Below are 20,162 nucleotides of genomic sequence, written 5' to 3' on the forward strand. Positions count from 1 at the left end.
AGGGAGGGAAGAAAGGAAAAAAGGAGGGAGGGGAAGAAAGAATACTGACAGGATAGCAAGCAAATTAGATGGGGGAGGGACCCACGGCTGCTGATGGGAAGTTCTCCGAGACACAAAGCTAAGCTGGAATGTAGCAAAACACCTTTCCAAGGCATGCTCGGGAATGTGGAATGTCAGTGCCGTGAATTTATAGGCACCGAAGTTAGAGAAGTCAGAGGGATCTTTGTACAACAATTTAGTCTTAGTCTAAGATTAATCCCTAGCTGGATATTAATGTTGTGTGTGGCAAGTGGGAGGAAGTGAGATGGGAGCAATCGTTTATATCCAAATGGTACACTTATTTGCCTGGACTACAAGAGATCAATAGGTCCTATTCAACAAGAAATGGGACTGACCTAAAGAGAGAGGTCCCTGCTATCAATCCTCTGGAGAAGAGGTGTATGCACAGACAGGAAACGGGAAGAAACAGAGACTCAGGTGAGCTGGAGAATGAGAGATAACAAGTCCTAGATGAAGTGAACAGAAAGTTAAACAAAACTACCTTTTGAACAATACATCTTCACTCAAACTAAAAAACCTTGCAATTTCTCCGTTTATGTTCTCCCATATTTGTTATATCTTTTTATTTATTATTTTCAGCTTTTGAATCCTTAGTCTCTTATAAACAGCAGCATAGATTTTTGTGTAACTCAGTCTGAAGTTCTCACCATCTAAGATTATTTTAGTAGGACTTAGCTGAATCCCTCCTATTTATTACTGATAACTTATGCTTCATCTTACATATGCCATCTTTTTAAATGCTATTTATTATGTTTCCTGGCTGTCTTCATTTTTTTTAAACTGTAGTTGCTATTTTGATCACATTTTCTTTGCACTTTTTTCTCCTTTAGGTGTCTTATTTATAGATCTGCCAAGTATTTGCAAACTGAATCCACCAGGTACTGTTCTAGGAATGCAAGAAGGGTTTAAGAACAATAATTCTATTAATATAATTCATCATACTGACAGGTTAAAAGAGAAAATTTTCATGTAGAAAAACCTCAGGGAATTCCTTGGCGGTCCAGTGGTTAGGACTCTGTGCTTTTACTGCAGGGGGCACAGGTTCGATCCCTAGTCAGGGATGTACATTAATGAGAATTTGGCATATGATAAAGATACCATTTCAAAAATGTGGTGAGAAGGTGGAGCACAGGTAATGTTGAAGGCAGTGAAATTATTTTGTATGATACTCTAACAGTGGATACATGTCATTTTACATCTGTCAAAACCCACAGAACGCACAACACAAAGAGTGAACTCTAAGGCACAGCATGGTTAATAATGTAACCATGCCTCCACCACTGTAACAAATGCCTCACACTTAACAATAGGGGAAGGGGTGGGGGTGGAAACTGCACTTTCTGTTCAACTCTTCTATTAAACCTAAAACCGCTCTTTAAAAAAAAGTTTAATTTAAAAAATGTGGTGAGAGATTTGATAATTGAAAAAATGGTATTGGGATAACTATTACCAATTTATGAGAAACAACAGATTTCACTCTTATAACGTACTCTTTCTTCCGCTTGTGGAGGGTAAGTACTGGGAAGGAAGTTTCCGTCCTCTTCTCCATCCACCATTTGTGGGAGAGTGACTACAGGATGAGCAAGAGCATGGTCAGGGTCACTGACCACACAGGGCTGGGCCTCCTGGCTCTCTCTTCTTCCACGAATCTGCCCCCAAAGTGGCACACAGTTCAGTGGGACAGGCTTGCTGCTATCTATGGCAGGAGAAGACTGTTCCCATTCCTCAGCTGCTCCGCCTCAGATTGGGTGGGTTAAGGGGAAAAAGAAGAGGAAGCCCATTTTATGCTCAAGTCAAGGCCATGTTCACTAGTCTGTCATCACCATTAATTTATCTGTCTCCTATGTCTACTTCTCAAATATTTAGAACCAAAAGCAGAAGAGGGCCGCTCAAATCCATACGCATAGACACTCAAACAGAGGCAAACTGAAACTTTGGTGCTGCTTTAGTGTTTGCAAGTATTAGGCGCTTTTGTGGGAAGAGTCCTTTGTATAGAAAGACTCACCTCAAAACAGGCAAGCATTTTAGGTATGTGTTAGTGGAATGACTTTTGTTCTCTTTATGTGTTTGCCAGACAGGCCTGCAAAAGGCACTTTAGGTTCCTATAAGCTCCACAGCATTGCATGAGGTTCTAGTTTTCAACAATATGTGCTGGCGTTAGCAGGAGGCATGCAAGCAGCTGTCCCAAGTTCTAATCTTTATTGTATCCCAAGGAGAGGACTGAGGAATGACTAACCTTTGGATTTATGTAGCTTGTCAACAAGGTTTTGCAATCAGTCCCTCTCAGCGTGATTTCAAGTTGACCCTGGGTACAAATCCCTGGGTGGACTGTAGATTCAACTATAGTTGGGTGGTGGATTTAAATCACTGAAAGGATAAACGAAAATGGAACCCTTATTATATAGGGGTAAATCATCATCTTGGATTGAGATACTAGAAAAGCCTCAACAAAGCCATAATAAACCCAAAGGTTAAGAGAAAAAATTTAAAAGGCCTTTTTAGAAATCCTGTTTGTTCAGAAAAGCAAGTAAAACAGCACTGGGCTTAAACACATGTATAACCACAATAAGGCAAGTAGGAAAGTAAAAGAAAAACAAAGGAACACACCTAGATTAATAAAGGAAAAGGGGATTTCCTTCCTTAAGGGAAACATATGACAAGCTGGGCCAAACAGTTTTGAAAGGGAAAGGAGACAAACTTTGATATACTTGTTCTTTAAAAGATGAGATTAGGAAAAAAAACAAGTTATTTTTGTTGTTACTTATTAAATGAAGGCAATATGGACCAAAGAGATATAAAGGGAGAAAGAATTCAGAAACAGACTAAATCATTTCTCTCAGAAAGAAGCTTGATCGAGGAATTTTTTATAAGATTTCTTTTGAAGCTAAAGGTAAGAAATCAAACACATAATTAAAGGACTGTCCTCAAAAGACTGGGGCAGTTATAATAGGTGATTACTGTAAGTTCAGATTGATTTGAAAAGGGAAAAGGAAGCTCAGCAACAGAGTGTTTCATGCATTATTAAGTAATCTGCAAGGTGATCTGCCGGAAAGATAGGAATGGTGCATGCTCTAGCGGAAGGTATCTGGAAGTCGGTGGAGGTAAGACAAAGGGAGAATACCAGGTCACATTAAGGGAAGCCAAATAATTCAGATGCAGTCTAGACCTAAGTTAGATGCTGGGCTTCCCCATAATTAAAATTACCTGACTGAGGGTGGTGAGGGTTGGCAGTAATTCTGAACACACAGACCTCTTATTTTCCACCATAGCAAAGTCTATAGACTTTGAAAGGCACTAGTAGAAGAAGTAGGTTAGCAAAACATCTGTGCCCAAAATGAAAAGGAAAAGAGGCATTTGACCTAAATAATGTTAGCTCTACAGGATAGCAAAGTATTCAACTTAAACAGGTTAACAGCTCAGCTGGGGCTGTCTGGAAGGAAAAAACTGACACAACGACACAGCCCATTTTGACACAAATAGTTAACAGAAAGGAACATGTCTGCTACTAAGTTTCCAAGGCCTGGAAAACAAAAAATGAAGGCAAGGTTTTGAAGAGCACACTGTAAAAGGACCACAGGCCTTAGAGGAATCTGTTAAAGGTCACACTCCAGCTAAGACAAATGGAGGCAGGGAAAAGAAAAGGCCCTTCTGAGAGATAGGATTAATATACATAAGGAATCTGAATCACTGCTCTACACCTGAAACTATCACAACATTGTAAATTAACTCTACTTCGTATTATATACACACGTATATATATGAGGAATTTTACAGGAGGTGAGACTTGTAATGAGGACACAAAGGTGCAGAACAACTAGGAGGATGAGAACGTAGAGATCTCAAGGCCACAGTGTTCTGCACAACCGCCTGTTAGGATTACTCCCCTCCCAAAAGGGAGGGAAGACATTGTCACTAGACAAAATTCAATCATTTATGCACGGAGCAGCCAGGACCACAGGGTTCAAAAAAGAAATGAAAATAAACGTGCAGTATGGGCAACAAGGGGAAAAGAGAAACGCTAAGGGACTCAGCAGCTGAGAAATCCCCCTGGCAAATGTCTAACATTTTGCCCATGAAAAAAATGTGTCCTATGCCAACAAAGCATTATTATGCATAGGTGAAATTCCTTCCCTTTCCAGTAAACAGTGTCCCTATTAGCCTCTTGATAAGTGATTCCTCCCAGCTGAGTTTAGTCTTAGGGTCTATCAATTTCAGACAGCTGACACAGACTGGCAATCTGTCAAAACCAAAAGCCAAGATTTTCTTATGTTTACTCTGAAAACCCTGTTCCTTCAGAAACAAAGTTTCTGTTCTGTTTTTGGCTGGGAACAGTAAGGTGGGTTAGGACTGTACAATGTGTCCACATCTGTACTATTTATGTAGAGATAGGAGGTGTGCTTATATCTTTTCAGGTTTGTGGGGATGGGGGTGACACTGTGCTAATCTTAAAAGTCCTAGAGACCCTTTGACATACTGAAACCATGTGACACAAACTACCATGAAATTGGAGATGTTCAGCTTTAGAGGTGCTAACTTAATCTATTCCAATGGAAGACAGTCTACACTGAAGCTGCTACAGAAGTTACCCTGATTTGACCCAAACACTTAAGTGAATGCCTTCTGGCTGAGACTGAGCAGCGTAAGAAAGCAGGGAGAGCAGACTTTTGCATTTCAACTGCTTTAATTTTAATTGACAGTGAGATTATAGATGTGGGAATTTAATAATAAGAGGGTTCATAACGGAAAAGTTTGGGGATTTTTCTGTTGCTAGTATGGAATCAGATGGAGTGCTGTCATTTCGTTCACTGCAGACAATCCGGAGAGCTATGAATGACACCTTGATTGAGAAAAATCTGAGATGAGAAATGGAAGTGATCTTCCAGTCTAGAGTTAACTTAATAGATATCTACCCATTCCAAAGTTTTCTGGAGTAAAAATTAAATAATCTTCTAAACTGTTCTTCAGAGGCTACACAAAGGAACAGTCGTTGATAGAGGATGCCTTGTCAGCATTTAAGATAGAACAAAGCACTCCCTGTGCCAGTAAGAAAACAGAACACCTAAAAGACAAAGCAAACCTGGGAACATGAACTCACAGGACTTTGTCCAGCTGACTTCTGTGAGGGGATCTGGTGCCTGAATTCTACCATTCAGCTCTCTGAGATTCTCAACTAGGGAGTTTATATAAAGATCAATAGCCAAATGAGACATGATAGAACACCCTACCGACAGATGGGCAACTACCTGGTAATCCCCCACATGCAAGTGCTCTCTAGTAAAATAAAGTTGGAAGGTGAGGCTTTGCTTGAGGAGACCACCTCTGCAAATCCCAATAATCTAAATCTGCATATTCATTTGTCCTGCCAGAAAAAAAAAAAAGATGGCTGGGCCCAAGTCCAGCATAGAGTCCACTGTAAGACACACCTGACCTGTCCTGTTTAGCAGATGGAGACCTTATAAGCAGAAGTACGTGAGCGATCTCATCATTAATAAAACAGCAATGTCTTAACTTCTAACTTAATTAAATTCTCTCTCATTGGGCAAAATTAGCAAGAGAGATGTGAGCTCAAGACACCTCATGCCTTTCCACTGGGAGAGGTGAAAGTCAGAAATATTCTCCCATCCAATTCTCTCAGCCCCTTTGCCCTGTTTTCAACACCACTTAGACACAGACAGACAGACAGACAGACAGACAGATAGACACAGTTTATTCTCTTTTCAGGGAAAAGCCTCAGATCAGTGGTTTTCAAACCTTTTTCTTCAAGCAGCTGAATCCATTTTCAAATGGTCTGATTTCACTTAATTTGTATAGACAGAATGGTTTCTAGCCAGAACCAGCCTGGCAACCAAGGTATGGAAGAGGTTCCCCTCACTAATATGCTTAACGATTCATTTACAAAAATTTTCTTTCTGATCTCAGCAATTAGTCTTTTTTGAGCTAGGTTCTGTACTAGTTTAGAGATTTGAGGACCCAAAAGAAGAATCATTTAATCAAGTGATATAACAACAATTCCATAGAATTCAAAGTTAAGACTGGGACCTGGCCATTTCAGCCTCCTTATGCCACTGGATAAAAAGTTATTACATTTGGGTGTATGCCTGATTCTGGCCATCAGAAAAAAATATGTTGCTCTTCTCTATGGGACAGAAGATGACTGGAACTTGGGGGATCCCCCTGGATACCTTCTGGTTGTTGGGAGAGACAGTCCTCTATGGGTCTCTGAATTCCTGCATATCTTCCTGGACATGCCAAGAATGCAAGGCCCTGCCACTTTTTACCCAGGCCACCATTTCTCAGGGTTTTGCTGGCAGAAAGCGACCCTAAGGGTGAGATAATGTCTCCCTTACAGGATAAAGAGCAAGCTTGCCTATCATTTGCTATGAAAGTGGCAGATTTCTTACCCTCAGTGTTCACTCCTTAGCTGTTCCTTAGCTGCAACACAAACCCACGGTGTGTACGACACCCATCTAGACCCCCTACGTCACCTGCATAGTACTTGTGGGGTGAGGGGAATGGATGCACACATGCTGACGTGGGTGAGGCTGTGCTGTGAGTAATCAAGTCTGTTGTCTCTGACCTAGGAGTCTCATGTTTCCTGCCGGCATCTATTAAACGGCAACAGGCTAACTAATCAGCTTCTAAGTAGCATAAAATCAAATCCCGGACCCAACACTCGTACTGCCAAATGTAGTGGTAAATGTTAATATAAGACTAAAGTAACCCTATATATAGGAAGATCAAAGGTTCAAGATACCTAGGAATAAAAGATCAGGTCACCCATCATATAAAGAACCTTAAGGGGCTGGCTAAAGACAAAGAATAGGAATAGCTAGTGAAGGAAGAAGCCACAAATACAACAATGAATAAGTAGTAATAAACAATGAATGTGGCCTGTACTTTTTTTTTAATTGGCTGCGTTGGGTCTGTTGCTGCGCACGGGCTTTCTCTCATTGCGGTGAGCAAGGGCTACTCTTCATTGTGGTGCACAGACTCCTCGTTTAGGTGGCTTCTCTTGTTGCAGAGCATGGGCTCTAGGTGCGTGGGCTTCAGTAGTTGTGGCACATGGGCTCAAACAGTTGTGGCCCACAGGCTTAGCTGCTCTGCGGCATGTGGGATCTTCCTGGAGCAGGGATCAAAACTGTGTCCCCTGCACTGGCAGGAGGATTCTTAACCACTGCGCAACCTAGGAAGTCCTGGCCTCTACTTTTATTTTCATCTTTGCTTTTATATTCACGTAAGTTTTAACTAGTTTCCTTTCCCCTCCACGATCATATAAAGAATCTATTATTACATGTAACCCTTAGGATCTTAAAATGCCTACAGAAGGAATAGATATCACCAAGTGATCCTGGAGTTAGATATAATACGTGAAAAAAATTAATTGGTGAGATATATATACTTAATTACAGGAAGGAGAATAAAAGCATGCATGTTTGTATTGGACAACCTAAGGCATAGGTCATACTGGGTATTTGTGGATTCTGGCAAACTAGCATCCAATCTCCCCTGCCTATTAGAACCCCAAACTCTCATTTCTGGGAAAAAATCCTCATTATGAACTATCTCGGGGAGACTGCAATTCTCAGAACCCGCCTCTCGTGATGGAATCGGTAAGTCAGATAATTCTTCTATTCACTCCTAATCTGGCAAACAATCAAAGGCCAGCCAATCAGATGCCTACTTCCAGGGTTTTGAATCTTGAGTGAATGACAGAAATATGGGGCAGTGTGTGTGGGACAATGGAATGTCTTTATGGTGGCACCAGCAAGTGGTCAGGACTGTTCCTGCATTGTAACCTTGACTCCAGGGTTTCTGCAGCCTAGCTACCAGAAAATTCCTGAGCTTGTCTGCCATGCCTGCTCATCTTTAGGCCTGTGGTGAACGCTGTAAGCTGCCGATATCCTTGCAATAAATTACTTTTACTTAAGAAAGAATAGGTTTCTGTGGCTGGTAACCCAGAATCCTAGCAGATTCACTGTGATAATAACAATATCAATAATATTTGTATAACACTGAATAATTTATCAAGCGTTTTCATTCTTCTCTCACCGGTCCCAACATTAGTAAGGTAGGTTAGTATGATACCATGATTGTTGTTGTGCAGATAAGAACATAAAAGGCTGAAGAAGCAACTTGCCCAATGTCACAATTAGCAAGAAGACAGAGCAGAATTCAAACTCAGAAATCAAACCCAGAAATCTGTTTGAATCCAACGTCCATGTTATTTCCAGTACAGCATGCTGCTTCCTAAAGCAATGAGTGACTAAAGGCAAAATTACTAAAAGAAGTTTTACAGAAGACACAAAACCACTTTAAAATAATTTTTCACAATAAAAGCTCACAGTATATTAAACTGTAATTCAATTTAATTGCAATTCAAAGAGGTCTAAGAACTCAGTCCCAGCACACCGTTTTCCAGTTAACTAACCTGAAATAAGACGGCATAGTCTTAAGAGTCTCTCTCTCAAATGTTAATCAACCACATTTTTGACAGCTCAAGAGAATGTAACTAAATTATATGCTGTATTATTATTTACTAAAATATGTATCAGTAATTTCACTAACATGAACCTTTGTAGTAGATGCCAACTGGAGCAGCCACCTGACTTACAATTCTTCCTTCTTAGGAAAAGGCCTCAGTGGGCCTTTCAAGATCATGTTTGTGCTACATGGCCCTATTCTGCTTAGCACAGATAATTTATTCACAGGATTAACATTTAACCCAAACTACGTCCATCAGATTCTCTCTCCAGGAGTTGAAATTCTGAAAGAGAAACAGACTGCAAGTAGTCAGAGCTGAGGTGTGATGAAAGCAGTTTCCTAGAAAAAGGCTAGAGGCCTGTGGGGCTACCCTGGTTCTTGCATTTCCCAAATCTTGACTGTCCTCCTCCTCCTCAGAAGGGAATTTTAATATGACCGTGTCTCCCTTAAGATGTGCTCTGTACTCATTCTTTCAGCACACACGTGGTGTCATGATGGCAGTATGCACTAGATACCACAGCGTTCAGCAGAACAGTGATCCCATCTGGGAAAGCTTGGGCCACACAGGGGGCAGTTTTCTCTCTGTGTACTCACCACTCTGTCCCTGCTTTGTCCTCTAAAATTTGCTCCCCCCCCCCACCATTCCATTAAAACTTTACTTGCTAAAACCACAAATTTTCAAATCCACTGGACACGTTATCTTTTTTGACCTTCCTATAGCATTGCATATGTCCAACCATCTCTCCTTCTTTGGATCTTAATCTTGGTTTCAGTGACGTTATTCCCTGCTGTCTTTCTTCCTCTCACTTAATCGCCAATGCACTTTTCTTCCTATTCTTTAAAACACTGATGCCACCCAGAGTTTCATCCTCTGCCCACTCACCCTCTAGGTGTTATCAACCACACATATGGTATCAACTATTAACAGATATTTGAGCACCTATGTGGTAGATGTTGGCAATACAGTTGAACAAGCCAAACACAGTCCCTGCCCTCATGGAGCTTAGAGCCTAGTAGCAAAGATGTGCATTAAACTAGTGTTTGTTGCCTTTATAGAGCTGATAAATGCATGAAAGGAATAGAGTGCTGTAAGAGTTTATGTAACAGAGGGCCCTGACAAAATCTAGGGCATTCAGGGAAGAAGCGGCGTTTACAGTAAGAACTGAAGCATGAGTAGGAAGGAAAGTGAGTCATGGAACCAGGTACAACCTTTTATCCCCTGAAAGGAAGACAAGCTAAAAACGGCTAAAAATGGTTCGAGATCTGACTAGAGGAGAAGGTTGGGATCACATCAGATGGGGCTTTGAAGACCAGGTTAAGGATAAATATTCATTATAAGTTCATGATACTTAACCTCAAAAAACACTGACATCAATCCCTGGCCGGGGAATGAAGATCCCACAAGTCAACTTAGATATTGGGAATTCCCTGGCAGTCCAGTGGTTAGGATTCCTGCAGTGGGCATGGGGCATGGGTTTGATCCCTGCTGGGGGAACTAAGATCCTGCATGTCATGTGGCACAGCCAAAACAGTAACAAAACAACAATGCCAGCCATCATACCATTTCTATTCTTCACAAAAACAACTTTCCCCATCCTCCAGCTTCATCTTCTTCCTCCTTCATTTTAGCACATGATCTCATCTCCTACTTTTCAGAGAAAACAAAAGCCTCTAGATAGAAACTCCTTCATTCTCTAGATTTCAAACACACCCACCTAGGTACCTACCAACGCTCTTCTTCCTGCTCCTGTGCAAGAAGAACCATCCTCCTTCCCATATGAGATTACTCGCCTTTACTTTGGACTTCATCTCAGGAATCATCTATCAATTACCCATTCTGTCTCACATATATTAAACCTCTTCCTACTAGTTTTTTAACACATACACATACATCTCCCATTTAAACAAATAAAACCTAAAGCCTTTATTTGATTCCTTCACTCCCCTCAGGGCCAAATGTTTCAAATGAACTGCCTCAATTTTCTCATACCCTACACACACTAATCTGACTTCAATCTGTCTCCCCATCAAAACAACTCTCATCACAGTCAATAAACTCCTCTTTGTTTCTACATCCTATGAGCATTTTTATTAATAGTTCTAATCTTATGCTAACTTCTCATAGGCTTCAAAATTTGCCATCTTCCTTCTGAAACAATTTCTTCTCTGATTCTCAAAACTCTCATTTTCCTCCTATACTTCTGGCCATTTCTTTTTTGTCTTCTTTATAGGCTTATTCCCTACCCAGCCTTTATTCTTCTAGACTCTTAACTCTCTACAGCTTCAATGAAGTTTTTCTTCTACCTGCAGATAATTCACAAATTTATACTTTTAATCCACAACTCTCCAGGCTTGTCAACTCATCAGATACCTCAATGTCTCAGGGGCACTGTGAACTAAACTATCTAAAACACAAATTATAACCCTTTCCTCAAATCCTTGATCTGTTTCCAGTATCTCCTCTCTGTGAAGAGTGTCATCCGCATTCACCTAGTTATGCATTTAGAACCCTGGAGGTCGTAAATGACATCTTGTACAGAACCCCTCAGCATCCAATAAACCACCACCATCACAACAGCTACAAAAACAGCCAACACTTATTGAGAACTTATCAGTCCTGTTTTATAGGAATCTTTATTTGGTCTTCTAATTTAGTCATCACAACCACATATCCTTATCATCTCTGAGTCCTGTTGATCTTACCTCCTAAATCTCTTGAATATATCATATTTCCTTTATTGATATTGCTGTTGCTGCTATCACCTTAGTGCAAAGGACCATCTCACTGACCTACTGTAACAACATCCTGTTTGGTCTGCCAGCAGCTACTCTGAGAGCTAATTCATTCACCACAGAGCAGTCCATCAGCTTTTTCAAAAGAAAAACTGAAAATACCTATTCCTTCTCTCACATATACACACGTACATTTGAAAGGGTTTTTGAATAAAGGCAACCACCCCCACCCCCAACTAGACTTATGAGGCTATACATGGGCAGGTCTCTAGCTACTTCTCCAATTTCATCTTGCACCATCCGCCCCCTATGTTCTGTGCTCCAGTCACACTGGCCTTTTATCAGTCTCTTGTACCTGTCATTTTATGGGAAGTAGGTCTCACACAGTGAGTTCTCAACAAGTATTCATCTGAACGGATGAGTCAGAAAGCCAAACTGAAATAAGGGAAGAGATAAACAGTGAGCCAAAAGAGGCGGTGACTCTTCCCACCTTTTGGTTTTAACAAGGGGGAGAGAGGTATTATTTGCAGGGAACTATTGAGACTAAGAATAAGTGGATTGGTTTGCTGGTTGGTTTAAATGTTAGAGAGGTTAAAACATGCCTAAATGCTGATGGCTACAATCCAGCAAAGGAGAAGTTAAAGATGCCTAACAGGGACTTCCTAAGCGGCGCAGTGGTTAAGAATCCACCTGCCAATGCAGGGGACACGGGTTTGATACCTGCTTCAGGAAGATCCCACATGCCTCGGAGCGCCCATGTGCCTAGAGCCCGTTGCTCTGCAACAAAAGGGAAGCCACATCAATGAGGAGCCTGCGCACCACAATGAAGAGTAGCCCCCGATCACCGCAACTAGAGAAAGCCCGTGTGCAGCAACGAAGACCCAAGGCAGCCCATAAATAAATAAATAAATAAATAAATAAATAAATAAATAAATAAATATTTATAAAAAGATGCCTAACAAAGATAGAATAACCAACGGTGTAAGTCAAAGTCCAGGTGAAAGTTTTGGCTTTAAATGGCTTTATTCACTGTAGCAGAACAACAACAAAGAAGTGCCAAAACAGGTTTATAGATTTGGTGGTAGAAAGTTAAAAGTTAGATAGCTCCAGGCTAATGACTTCTATTTACTCGTGATGTCAAAAGAGGGATGATCTACTGACAGTGAGGATACAGAGTAAGGGCTCAGGTTAGAGGAAAATAGTAAAATAAATAGCAAGCAGGATTGCTCACCAGTAGTACTGCCAGCTCAGTTGAAGTCAGGACTCACCTGGAAGAGGACTGCCCAGTAACGGCATATTCTTCAGCTGTGCTTAGAAGCCTTGCACAAAGAAGGTGAATGGTCATCAATGCTTTTTGCCCAAAGGATGTGAAAAAAGGACAGAGGGCCAAGAAAGCTTGGGACATTGAAAAGAGAGCAAAGAGAGAGACATATCTCCTAAACTGGACAGACAAAAAGAGAAAACAGAAGAGAGTTAAGAATAGGGAGGTCTGGGGCCTCCCTGGCGGAGCAGTGGTTAAGAATCTGCCTGCCAATGCAGGGGGCATGGGTTCGAGCCCTGGTCCAGGAAGATCCCACATGCTGCGGAGCAACTAAGCCTGTGTGCCACAACTACTGAGCCTGCGTGCTAGAGCCCGCAAGCCACAACTACTGAGCCCATGTGCCACAACTACTAAACCCACGCACCTGGAGCCTGGGCTCTGCAACGAGAGGCCACCGCCATTAGAAGCCTGTGCACTGCAATGAAGGGTAGCCCCCATGCAGCAATGAAGACCCAGCACAGCCAATAAATAACATAAATAAATAAAATTTTTTAAAAAATAGGGAGGTCTGGATAATGGGAGTTGTCACTTGGAATTGTTATGAAAATTAAATGAGACAAGCATGTAAAACACTTTGCAGAATGGCTGGTAGAGAATAAGTGCTTGAGAAGCATTTCTATTACTGAGGATTTAACACAGAAAGTTTAGATTATTCGCAAGAGACCCTAAAGATTAATGATGTAGTAATTGGCAGTCTTGGAGAGGTGAGGTGTACAGAAGCCGAGTCATTTTAGCCCAGGTGACTGCCCAGCATCCAATCCTCAAATCAGCTTTGTGGTTCTCTCACTTAACTCAATGGGGCTTTAACATAAGCTTTTAAATTCTAATTATGCTTTAATCCATTTAACCTGAGGAAACTGTGAACTATGGTGGTACTCAGAAAGTTCTCCAAACCTATCTCTCAACTGTTAAGGGTCTTCTGGACTTCATTTAACACAACAGCAACAGCACTGGTTAAGTGAGATAGTGACTGACCCTGCCCTGCTTTGTAGAGCCCCTTTCTAGGGTAATAGATAACATCAATCTAAACTAAATGAATGAAAAGCTGCTCAACCAAATTAAGTAAGATGCCACTATGCATCCACTAGGATGGCTAACGTCATAAAGACTGACAATATCAAGTGTTGACAAAGATGTAGAACAAAAGCCTCTCTCATACAGAGCTGATCGAAGTATGAACTGGCACAACTTTGGAAACTGTACCACAGTACCTATTAAAGCTGACTGTAGCCTAATCTGACTCAACAACTCCACTTTGGGGTATTTCCCAACAGAAATGCATACATGTACACACCAAAAGACGTACAAAACGCACAAAAATATTCAAAATAGTACTACTTTTAACAGTCCCAAATACCCAGCATGATAGAATGGACAAATTGTGGTGTATTCACATAATGGGATACTACGTACAATGAAGATTGACTGGAGCGACACGCAATATAGATAAATCTCACCAACAAAACGCTAGCTTCAAGAAACCAAGATACACGAGTATACACTGTATGATTCCACGTATACAAGTTCAAAAACAGGAAAAACAAACCTATGGTAGTAGAAATTAGAAGAGTGGTTACCTTTGAGCAGGAAGCAACTGAGAAGGACATAAGGTGGAGACGTCTGGTGTACTAGTCATGTTCTTTTTCTTGGAGGGGGTATGTTCATTTTGCAATAATTCTCTGAGCTGCGCATTTATGATTTGGAACCTTTTCGTGAATCCTATACTTGGTTGTAAAATTTACTTAAAAACAAAAGGCTAGAAATGACTGAAAGGATGATGGAGGAAAAGGCTCCACAGGAACCCTGAGGCTGCTGGCTCAGCAGAAACCCCTTCTGCCACTAGGTACAGATTGGCTGCAATGCTACAGAGAGATGAAATGACCTACGTCATTTTCTAAGGTCACAAAACTAATTAATGATAGAGCAGGGGTAGGGATTCAGTAATTCTAATTTCACAGTGTTCTTAAATTTGTGTAGGGATGTTTCCGGGTGTGTATAGAGGGGCCCTTGTCATCCAGGTCCTCATTATCCTGATCCCCAAATTAATGAGGGCATAAGGGAAAGCAAAATAGTAATAACACAAAAGTATTCACCCTGGAGCAAGAGCACTTAAAACTAGTCCTCACTCAAACATTCCTCCTCTGGCTCAGACCAGCTTCTATTTCTGCCACTTTCCATCAAGTGCTCTTGTCAGTCATCCTTGGTGAGTCTTTTCTGTGTCATGTTAAACAGAACAATACACGTATAATGTAAATCAACTGCAAAGTGAAACTGCACATCTTGCAAAAGACAGGATTCCATGAAGTTTATCCAGTGCTACTGGAGAAAAATTCCTGATGGCTCACCCAGCATCCATTTTCCCCTTCCTACTCAGTAACAGAATCCTGGTATTTCAGTAACTGTGTTTCTATTTTAACTGTAAATAAACAGATGCCAATATTGTTTTAAGCTAAGCCTAAGAAATGGATATGAACCAACTTTTAAACCCCAAAAGCTAAACAGTTTCAGACAATCCCCTCCTTCTCAAGTCAACATTTGATGCTACAACCCAACTGCACCCTATTGTAAGGAATAAGGCAATGCTTTACAATGCTACAGGCTGCGTATGAAAACACGTATTTGGGGGAGTGGGAGGGTTGTTGGAAACAAATTTGGGCACTGGTGAACTGTGGTTCAATTACCTTTTAGAGACAGACACTAGTTAAGTGCATCAGTAATGTAAAGCCAGTGGTGTCATAAATGTAAGAAAGGTTCACGTGAAAGAAACATGAATGTATACATGGAAATAGATACATGAAAAGTAAGTTACATCAAATATTGAATTCAGGCATTCACAGCTACTTCAGCCCAAAGACCAGGGAAGATTTAAAAGCACTCCTACAAATATTGCATTCACGCACAATGTCAGGAGCTGATGAACAAAGACAAGATCCCAGTAAAGTTTGCTTAAAAAAACCCAGAAGTTAATATCTTCATAAAAATCTTAAATCCCTCTACTGTTGTCCATATTCCCATCAGAACTGTAACAGGAGGGAAGGGGGCAGGGCACACCCTTTAAAAGAATGACAGAGCCATGGGACATGACAGAAACTGGTCAGAACCAACTAGGTCCAAGATGGTGGAAGAGCCAACCTGACTCTCATTCCACGCTGACTGTAATGTATTAGCATATGCTAAATGACACACCCACCGTACCCCGACTGTTCCGAGGCTAACCATAAAAGGCCAAAAAGTGGGTGGTGGCCAATTCCTGGAAATCTCCGCCCCTTTCCTGAAGTAGTTGGAATAATCCTCCCACTCATTAGCCTATGAAATTACCCAGCCAGTAAAAACTAACCACCCCATATTTCGGGGCCTCTGGCCTTCTGAGATGGCCCATACTCTGCCTATGGAGTGTGTTTACTCCCAAGGCCGTTCTTGTCTTTTGAGACAGACTGCATTCTGTCTATGCAATATGTATCTCTATAAATAAATCCACTTCTTACGTATCACCTTGTCTCTCACTGAATTCTTCCTGCCATGAGACATAAGAACCTGAGCTTTGGGAATTCCCTGGCGGTTCAGTGGTTAGGACTCCTTGATATCACGGCCGAAGGCACAGGTTCAATCCCTGGCAGGGGAACTAACATCTCACAAGCCACATGGCACAGCCAAAATCATTAAAGTCCTGAGACCAGGTGTGTGAACTCGAAAGACCCTAGGTTCAAGTCCCAATCTGAATTCTGGCTGGGTTCGCGTCGCAGCCCGTAGGTTCAAGTCCCAATCTGGGTTGTGCGGTTTCAGCACCACCAGAGGAGAAAACTAGGTTTTTGCAGCGACTTATACTCACGTCCTGCTTTTGTCATGAAAGAACAGGACCACGGTCACAAAACTGAAATATTCCCACAAATCTCCCTGGATGCATATTTCTAGTAATAAAGCTTCCAGGATGAGAAAACAACCAATGACTTTTCTGAGCTTACTGGTATAAGATGCTGCGGAATTTAAAAACAAAGATTCTCCAGTCTGCATTCTCTACCGTTAAAACCCGTTCTTTTCAAAACCCACCTTTTGCCGTCGTGCTGAAGACTTTCACTAACACGCCACACATCAAAGACAGAACAAAGAACTCGTCTTAAGAACAAGAGGCGCACGGTGCCCCTAATAGATGGCACGGTATTTATCCACGACTGTTTCTGCTCTAAATTAACACGTACAGGAGGATCTGTCTTCCACTAGCTCCACCTGGTAACACAGAAGAGGGGGGGCGGGGAACGGGGATCCTTATTTAAGAGGAGCTGATGGCAGGCCAGCCACGCCGCTCCCTTCCTTGGGGGGCTTCGGTTTGGGCCGTGCCGATGGGATTCTTTGGCACGAGATCTCACGACACCTTACAACGGCCGGCCAGGGGAGGGATCCCCGCCTCACAAAGAGATAACTGGGGCACAGCTGTTACACAACCGGTGCCCGACGCCGATCGCCAGCCCGAGGGGTCCCCGAGGAGTCGGACTTGGGAACCGCAGCATCGGCGGCCAACGAGGCGCCTCTGCTCGAGATGCGTCGGACGCGACCCTGCACCCAGGGCGGCCTCGCGGGAGCGCGGAGAGGCCGGGCAGGGCGAGCACGGAGGAGGAGGGGGTCGCGATCCGCAGGGCGCAGGAGCCTGGGTCCCGGACCCCCACCCCTGCCCCCACCCCCGCCGGCGGGCGCTCCCGCAAACGCGGTACCTGTTTCCGCATGGTATTCATGACGCCCATGAAGCCTGCCAGCAGTTTAGCTTCCTCGCGGGCGGCAAGTTTCTTCTCGGTCTTCTTCTTGCTGCTCTTCTCCACCCCGGAGGCTGCCATCCTCCGTCAGCGCGGTTCACGCCCGGGACTCGCCGGGCCGGGCGAGGGGGCTGCGCGCTGCCGGCACGGGGAGGCTTCGGTGTCCCAAACACCGGGGCCGGGACGGCGGCGGCGTGGCCACTGCGGTAGGACAAGGCCCGGCGGCCCCCTCAGAGGCTCGCAGGGAGGTAACGTCGCCGGCTTGCTGCGGCTCCCACAGAACCAGTGCCCCGCCGCCGAGCCTGCGCACTTCGCTCAAGGGGGCGGGGCGCTATGAGGAAGGGGGGGAGCCGGGGGGCGGGGCCGACGCGTCACAGCGGAGCGTCCCGCTGAGCGGGGCGAGGCAAGGGCGCCCTCTTGCGTTTGGCACTCTAGGTCCTTCCCGTGCAGGTTGAGTTTTGAACTCCAGGCTGGGTTGAGGTTGCGCGTGGTCTTCCCTTTGCCCAAAGCAGATTTTCACAGATTTGGATTACGTGGCGAGATTATCTTTTTTTTGGATAAGTGAGTGGTAGAACACATGGCAGAGCCTCCCATTCGTGTGAGCTCTGTAGGAGCAGGGTTGCTGTTTGCTTCCCTGCTGTATCAGAGGCTGGCTTATTGTAGGCGCTCAGTGAATGTTTATTAAATGAGGAAAGACGCTCAAGTACTGAAAGTTAAAGGCTTATTGCATGGAGTACAAGATTTCTTCGCTTGGGATTCATAAAGCAAGAGCACAGAGCCCGCGTTGGTGTCTGCTTGATGTGGAATGCCTTACTTGTTTAGGCTGGTTTACTCCTCAATGTTTGAGACTAGGATCAGGTGTCAGCTCCATAAATTTTCAATTAGGCTCCCCCAGGTGTCCCACAGGAACGCGGAACTTAGTCATAGCAGTCAGGAGCATGCTTTTTGTAACTATAATAATGTATTCTTTCTAGTAGAGGATAATATACAAGATTATTGGAAATTGTACATTGTTTTACATTTTGAAAACATACATATCCCTTTAATTTTCTACCTAGGTCTGTATGGGAATATTTAGAAACGTGTTTTAAGTAAAATAATTGACACTGTCAAAGCATTATGCTTTCTCTTGATAAGGACAAAATAAGATCGTATAACAGATGAAAGAGCAAGTGGCATATAAGCCTCCGTTTTTACAGAAGACTAAGACATTTATATTTTTGTGTGCTTTATCTTTTTTCTTTAATCTAAAGGTTCCCAGATCTTCTATTTTAACTAGTCGATACAGTCATCCCTGGGTATTTGCAGGGCCTTGGTTCCAGCACCTGTCAGGGATACCAAAATCAGTAAATGCTCAAAGTCCCACAGGGACACCCCCCCCCCCGCCCCCCCATCCATGGTTCTGTATCCAATGATTCAGACAACCATGGGTCATGTAGTACTGAGGTAGGAGATAGACGGGCTCCAGGCTGGTTATTTACAACTGGCCTCCTGTTCACACCTCCTGGGTTGAGAAGATGAGCCCCAGGCCGGACATTCATTACCAGCTCCATGTTTACATATCCTGAGGCAAGAGACAGACAGGCTCCAGGACTCCACATTTATGTGACTGGACTCCTGTCTGTTTCTATATCCGCACTTGGATATAAGAAACAGCAACAGGAATAGGGTAGAACTGGACGCTGGACACTTTTATGGCAGGGACAGAGTGGGGCTAAACCCTGTTAAAGAGATCAAGAGGTCATACACTCCCCATCCTTGGAGCAAAGAAGACATTGCACATGCGCAGAAAGGCTCCTTGGGGGTCAAAAAGGAGGGGGCACCACCCCCTAATATGTGAGGCTAAGGCCTCCCATAGGCCTCTGGACTGAAATCCATCTTGGAAAAAAGCTGTGCACATATGGTGGAGAGGGTCCTAGGGCAGGCCAGGTGTGGAGAAAGAAACCAGATAATTGGTCAAAGGTAAGCAAAAACCCAGAAGAACTGCCCTATATAGATGACTTAACTGCCTCTTTACTGCATTCCTTCTCCTTAGGGAGGATGCCCACACCCTTTCTCTCTGGGTGTGCATCTCTGCCTTGCTTCTATCTTAACTAAACAACCTGCTTCTCTGTGTGCTCTCCTGCTTGTTGTGCTGTGTCTCTAATAATAAACTTTGTACCTGCCTTTACAGTTTTAGCCTCTGTGAGAAATGCATTTTTCAGCGGGAGCAAGAGCCAGGGAAAAATATCTTCTAGCCTCTAGTCCTTGCTGGTCTGGTGGCTAGGCCTCCTGGTTTCATCCAGGCTACCCAGGTTCAATTCCTGGGCTGGGAATTAAGATATCGCTTCATGCCACCGCTCACTGCTGCCTCTCCGCAATCAGTACTGCATGTATTTATTGAAAAAAGGCCATGTGTAAGTGGACTTATGCGGTTCAGACGCCTGCTGTTCAAGAGTCAACTGTAATTTGAGGCTTTAGAGTAGACCCTGGCAATAGGAACCTATTAGAACCTAATAGAATTAGAAATTACAAAAATTTCATTTACTTTATTAAATGACCTAGGCTACTGAAGATTGAGTGTATTTAAACATTTTTTAATTGAAAGGAAGTGGAAACCTGTCTTACTCTACGGCCTTGGGAGACACGGAGGCTCCATGATTCAAAGGCAGAAATGTAGGTGATGAGAAGGAGTGCTGTTCTGTAACACAGCAAAGGAAACAAGGAACAGCATCCTTTCTGCTAGATGCTGGAACAGTCCTTTAACGCGCTGCAGGATATAGAACATCAAAGGTCATGGAAGCGCCTTAGGATTCAGAGCTTACAGAGACTATGAAGGTTAT

The 20,162-nt window shown here is 43.1% G+C and overlaps 1 protein-coding gene across 9 annotated transcripts in view; it reads right to left on the bottom strand.

Annotated features, from left to right (window-relative positions):
- KLHL7 (kelch like family member 7) overlaps positions 1-17,639 on the bottom strand; it is a 65,346-nt gene extending 47,707 nt beyond the window's left edge. For 2 of the 9 annotated variants that reach the window (XM_057732456.1, XM_057732458.1), the window contains exons 1-3: positions 17,302-17,639; positions 16,643-16,819; positions 2,297-2,427 (exon numbers count right to left, since the gene is read on the bottom strand). Coding sequence is in view for 6 of the 9 variants with exons in the window: in XM_057732449.1 (XP_057588432.1) it covers positions 17,302-17,421 (120 nt within the window). In the remaining 3 variants the exon portion in view is untranslated. Of the gene's footprint in view, positions 1-1,550; positions 1,799-2,296; positions 2,428-16,642; positions 16,820-17,301 lie in introns of all 9 variants that reach the window. The other 7 variants (XM_057732452.1, XM_057732455.1, XM_057732453.1 and 4 more) reach the window with 7 other exon arrangements.
- Between the last annotated feature and the right edge of the window lie 2,523 nt (positions 17,640-20,162).

The sequence above is a fragment of the Hippopotamus amphibius genome, chromosome 4 (genome assembly GCF_030028045.1).
Source record: "Hippopotamus amphibius kiboko isolate mHipAmp2 chromosome 4, mHipAmp2.hap2, whole genome shotgun sequence".
In the NCBI taxonomy this organism is placed as follows: Eukaryota; Metazoa; Chordata; class Mammalia; order Artiodactyla; family Hippopotamidae; genus Hippopotamus; species Hippopotamus amphibius.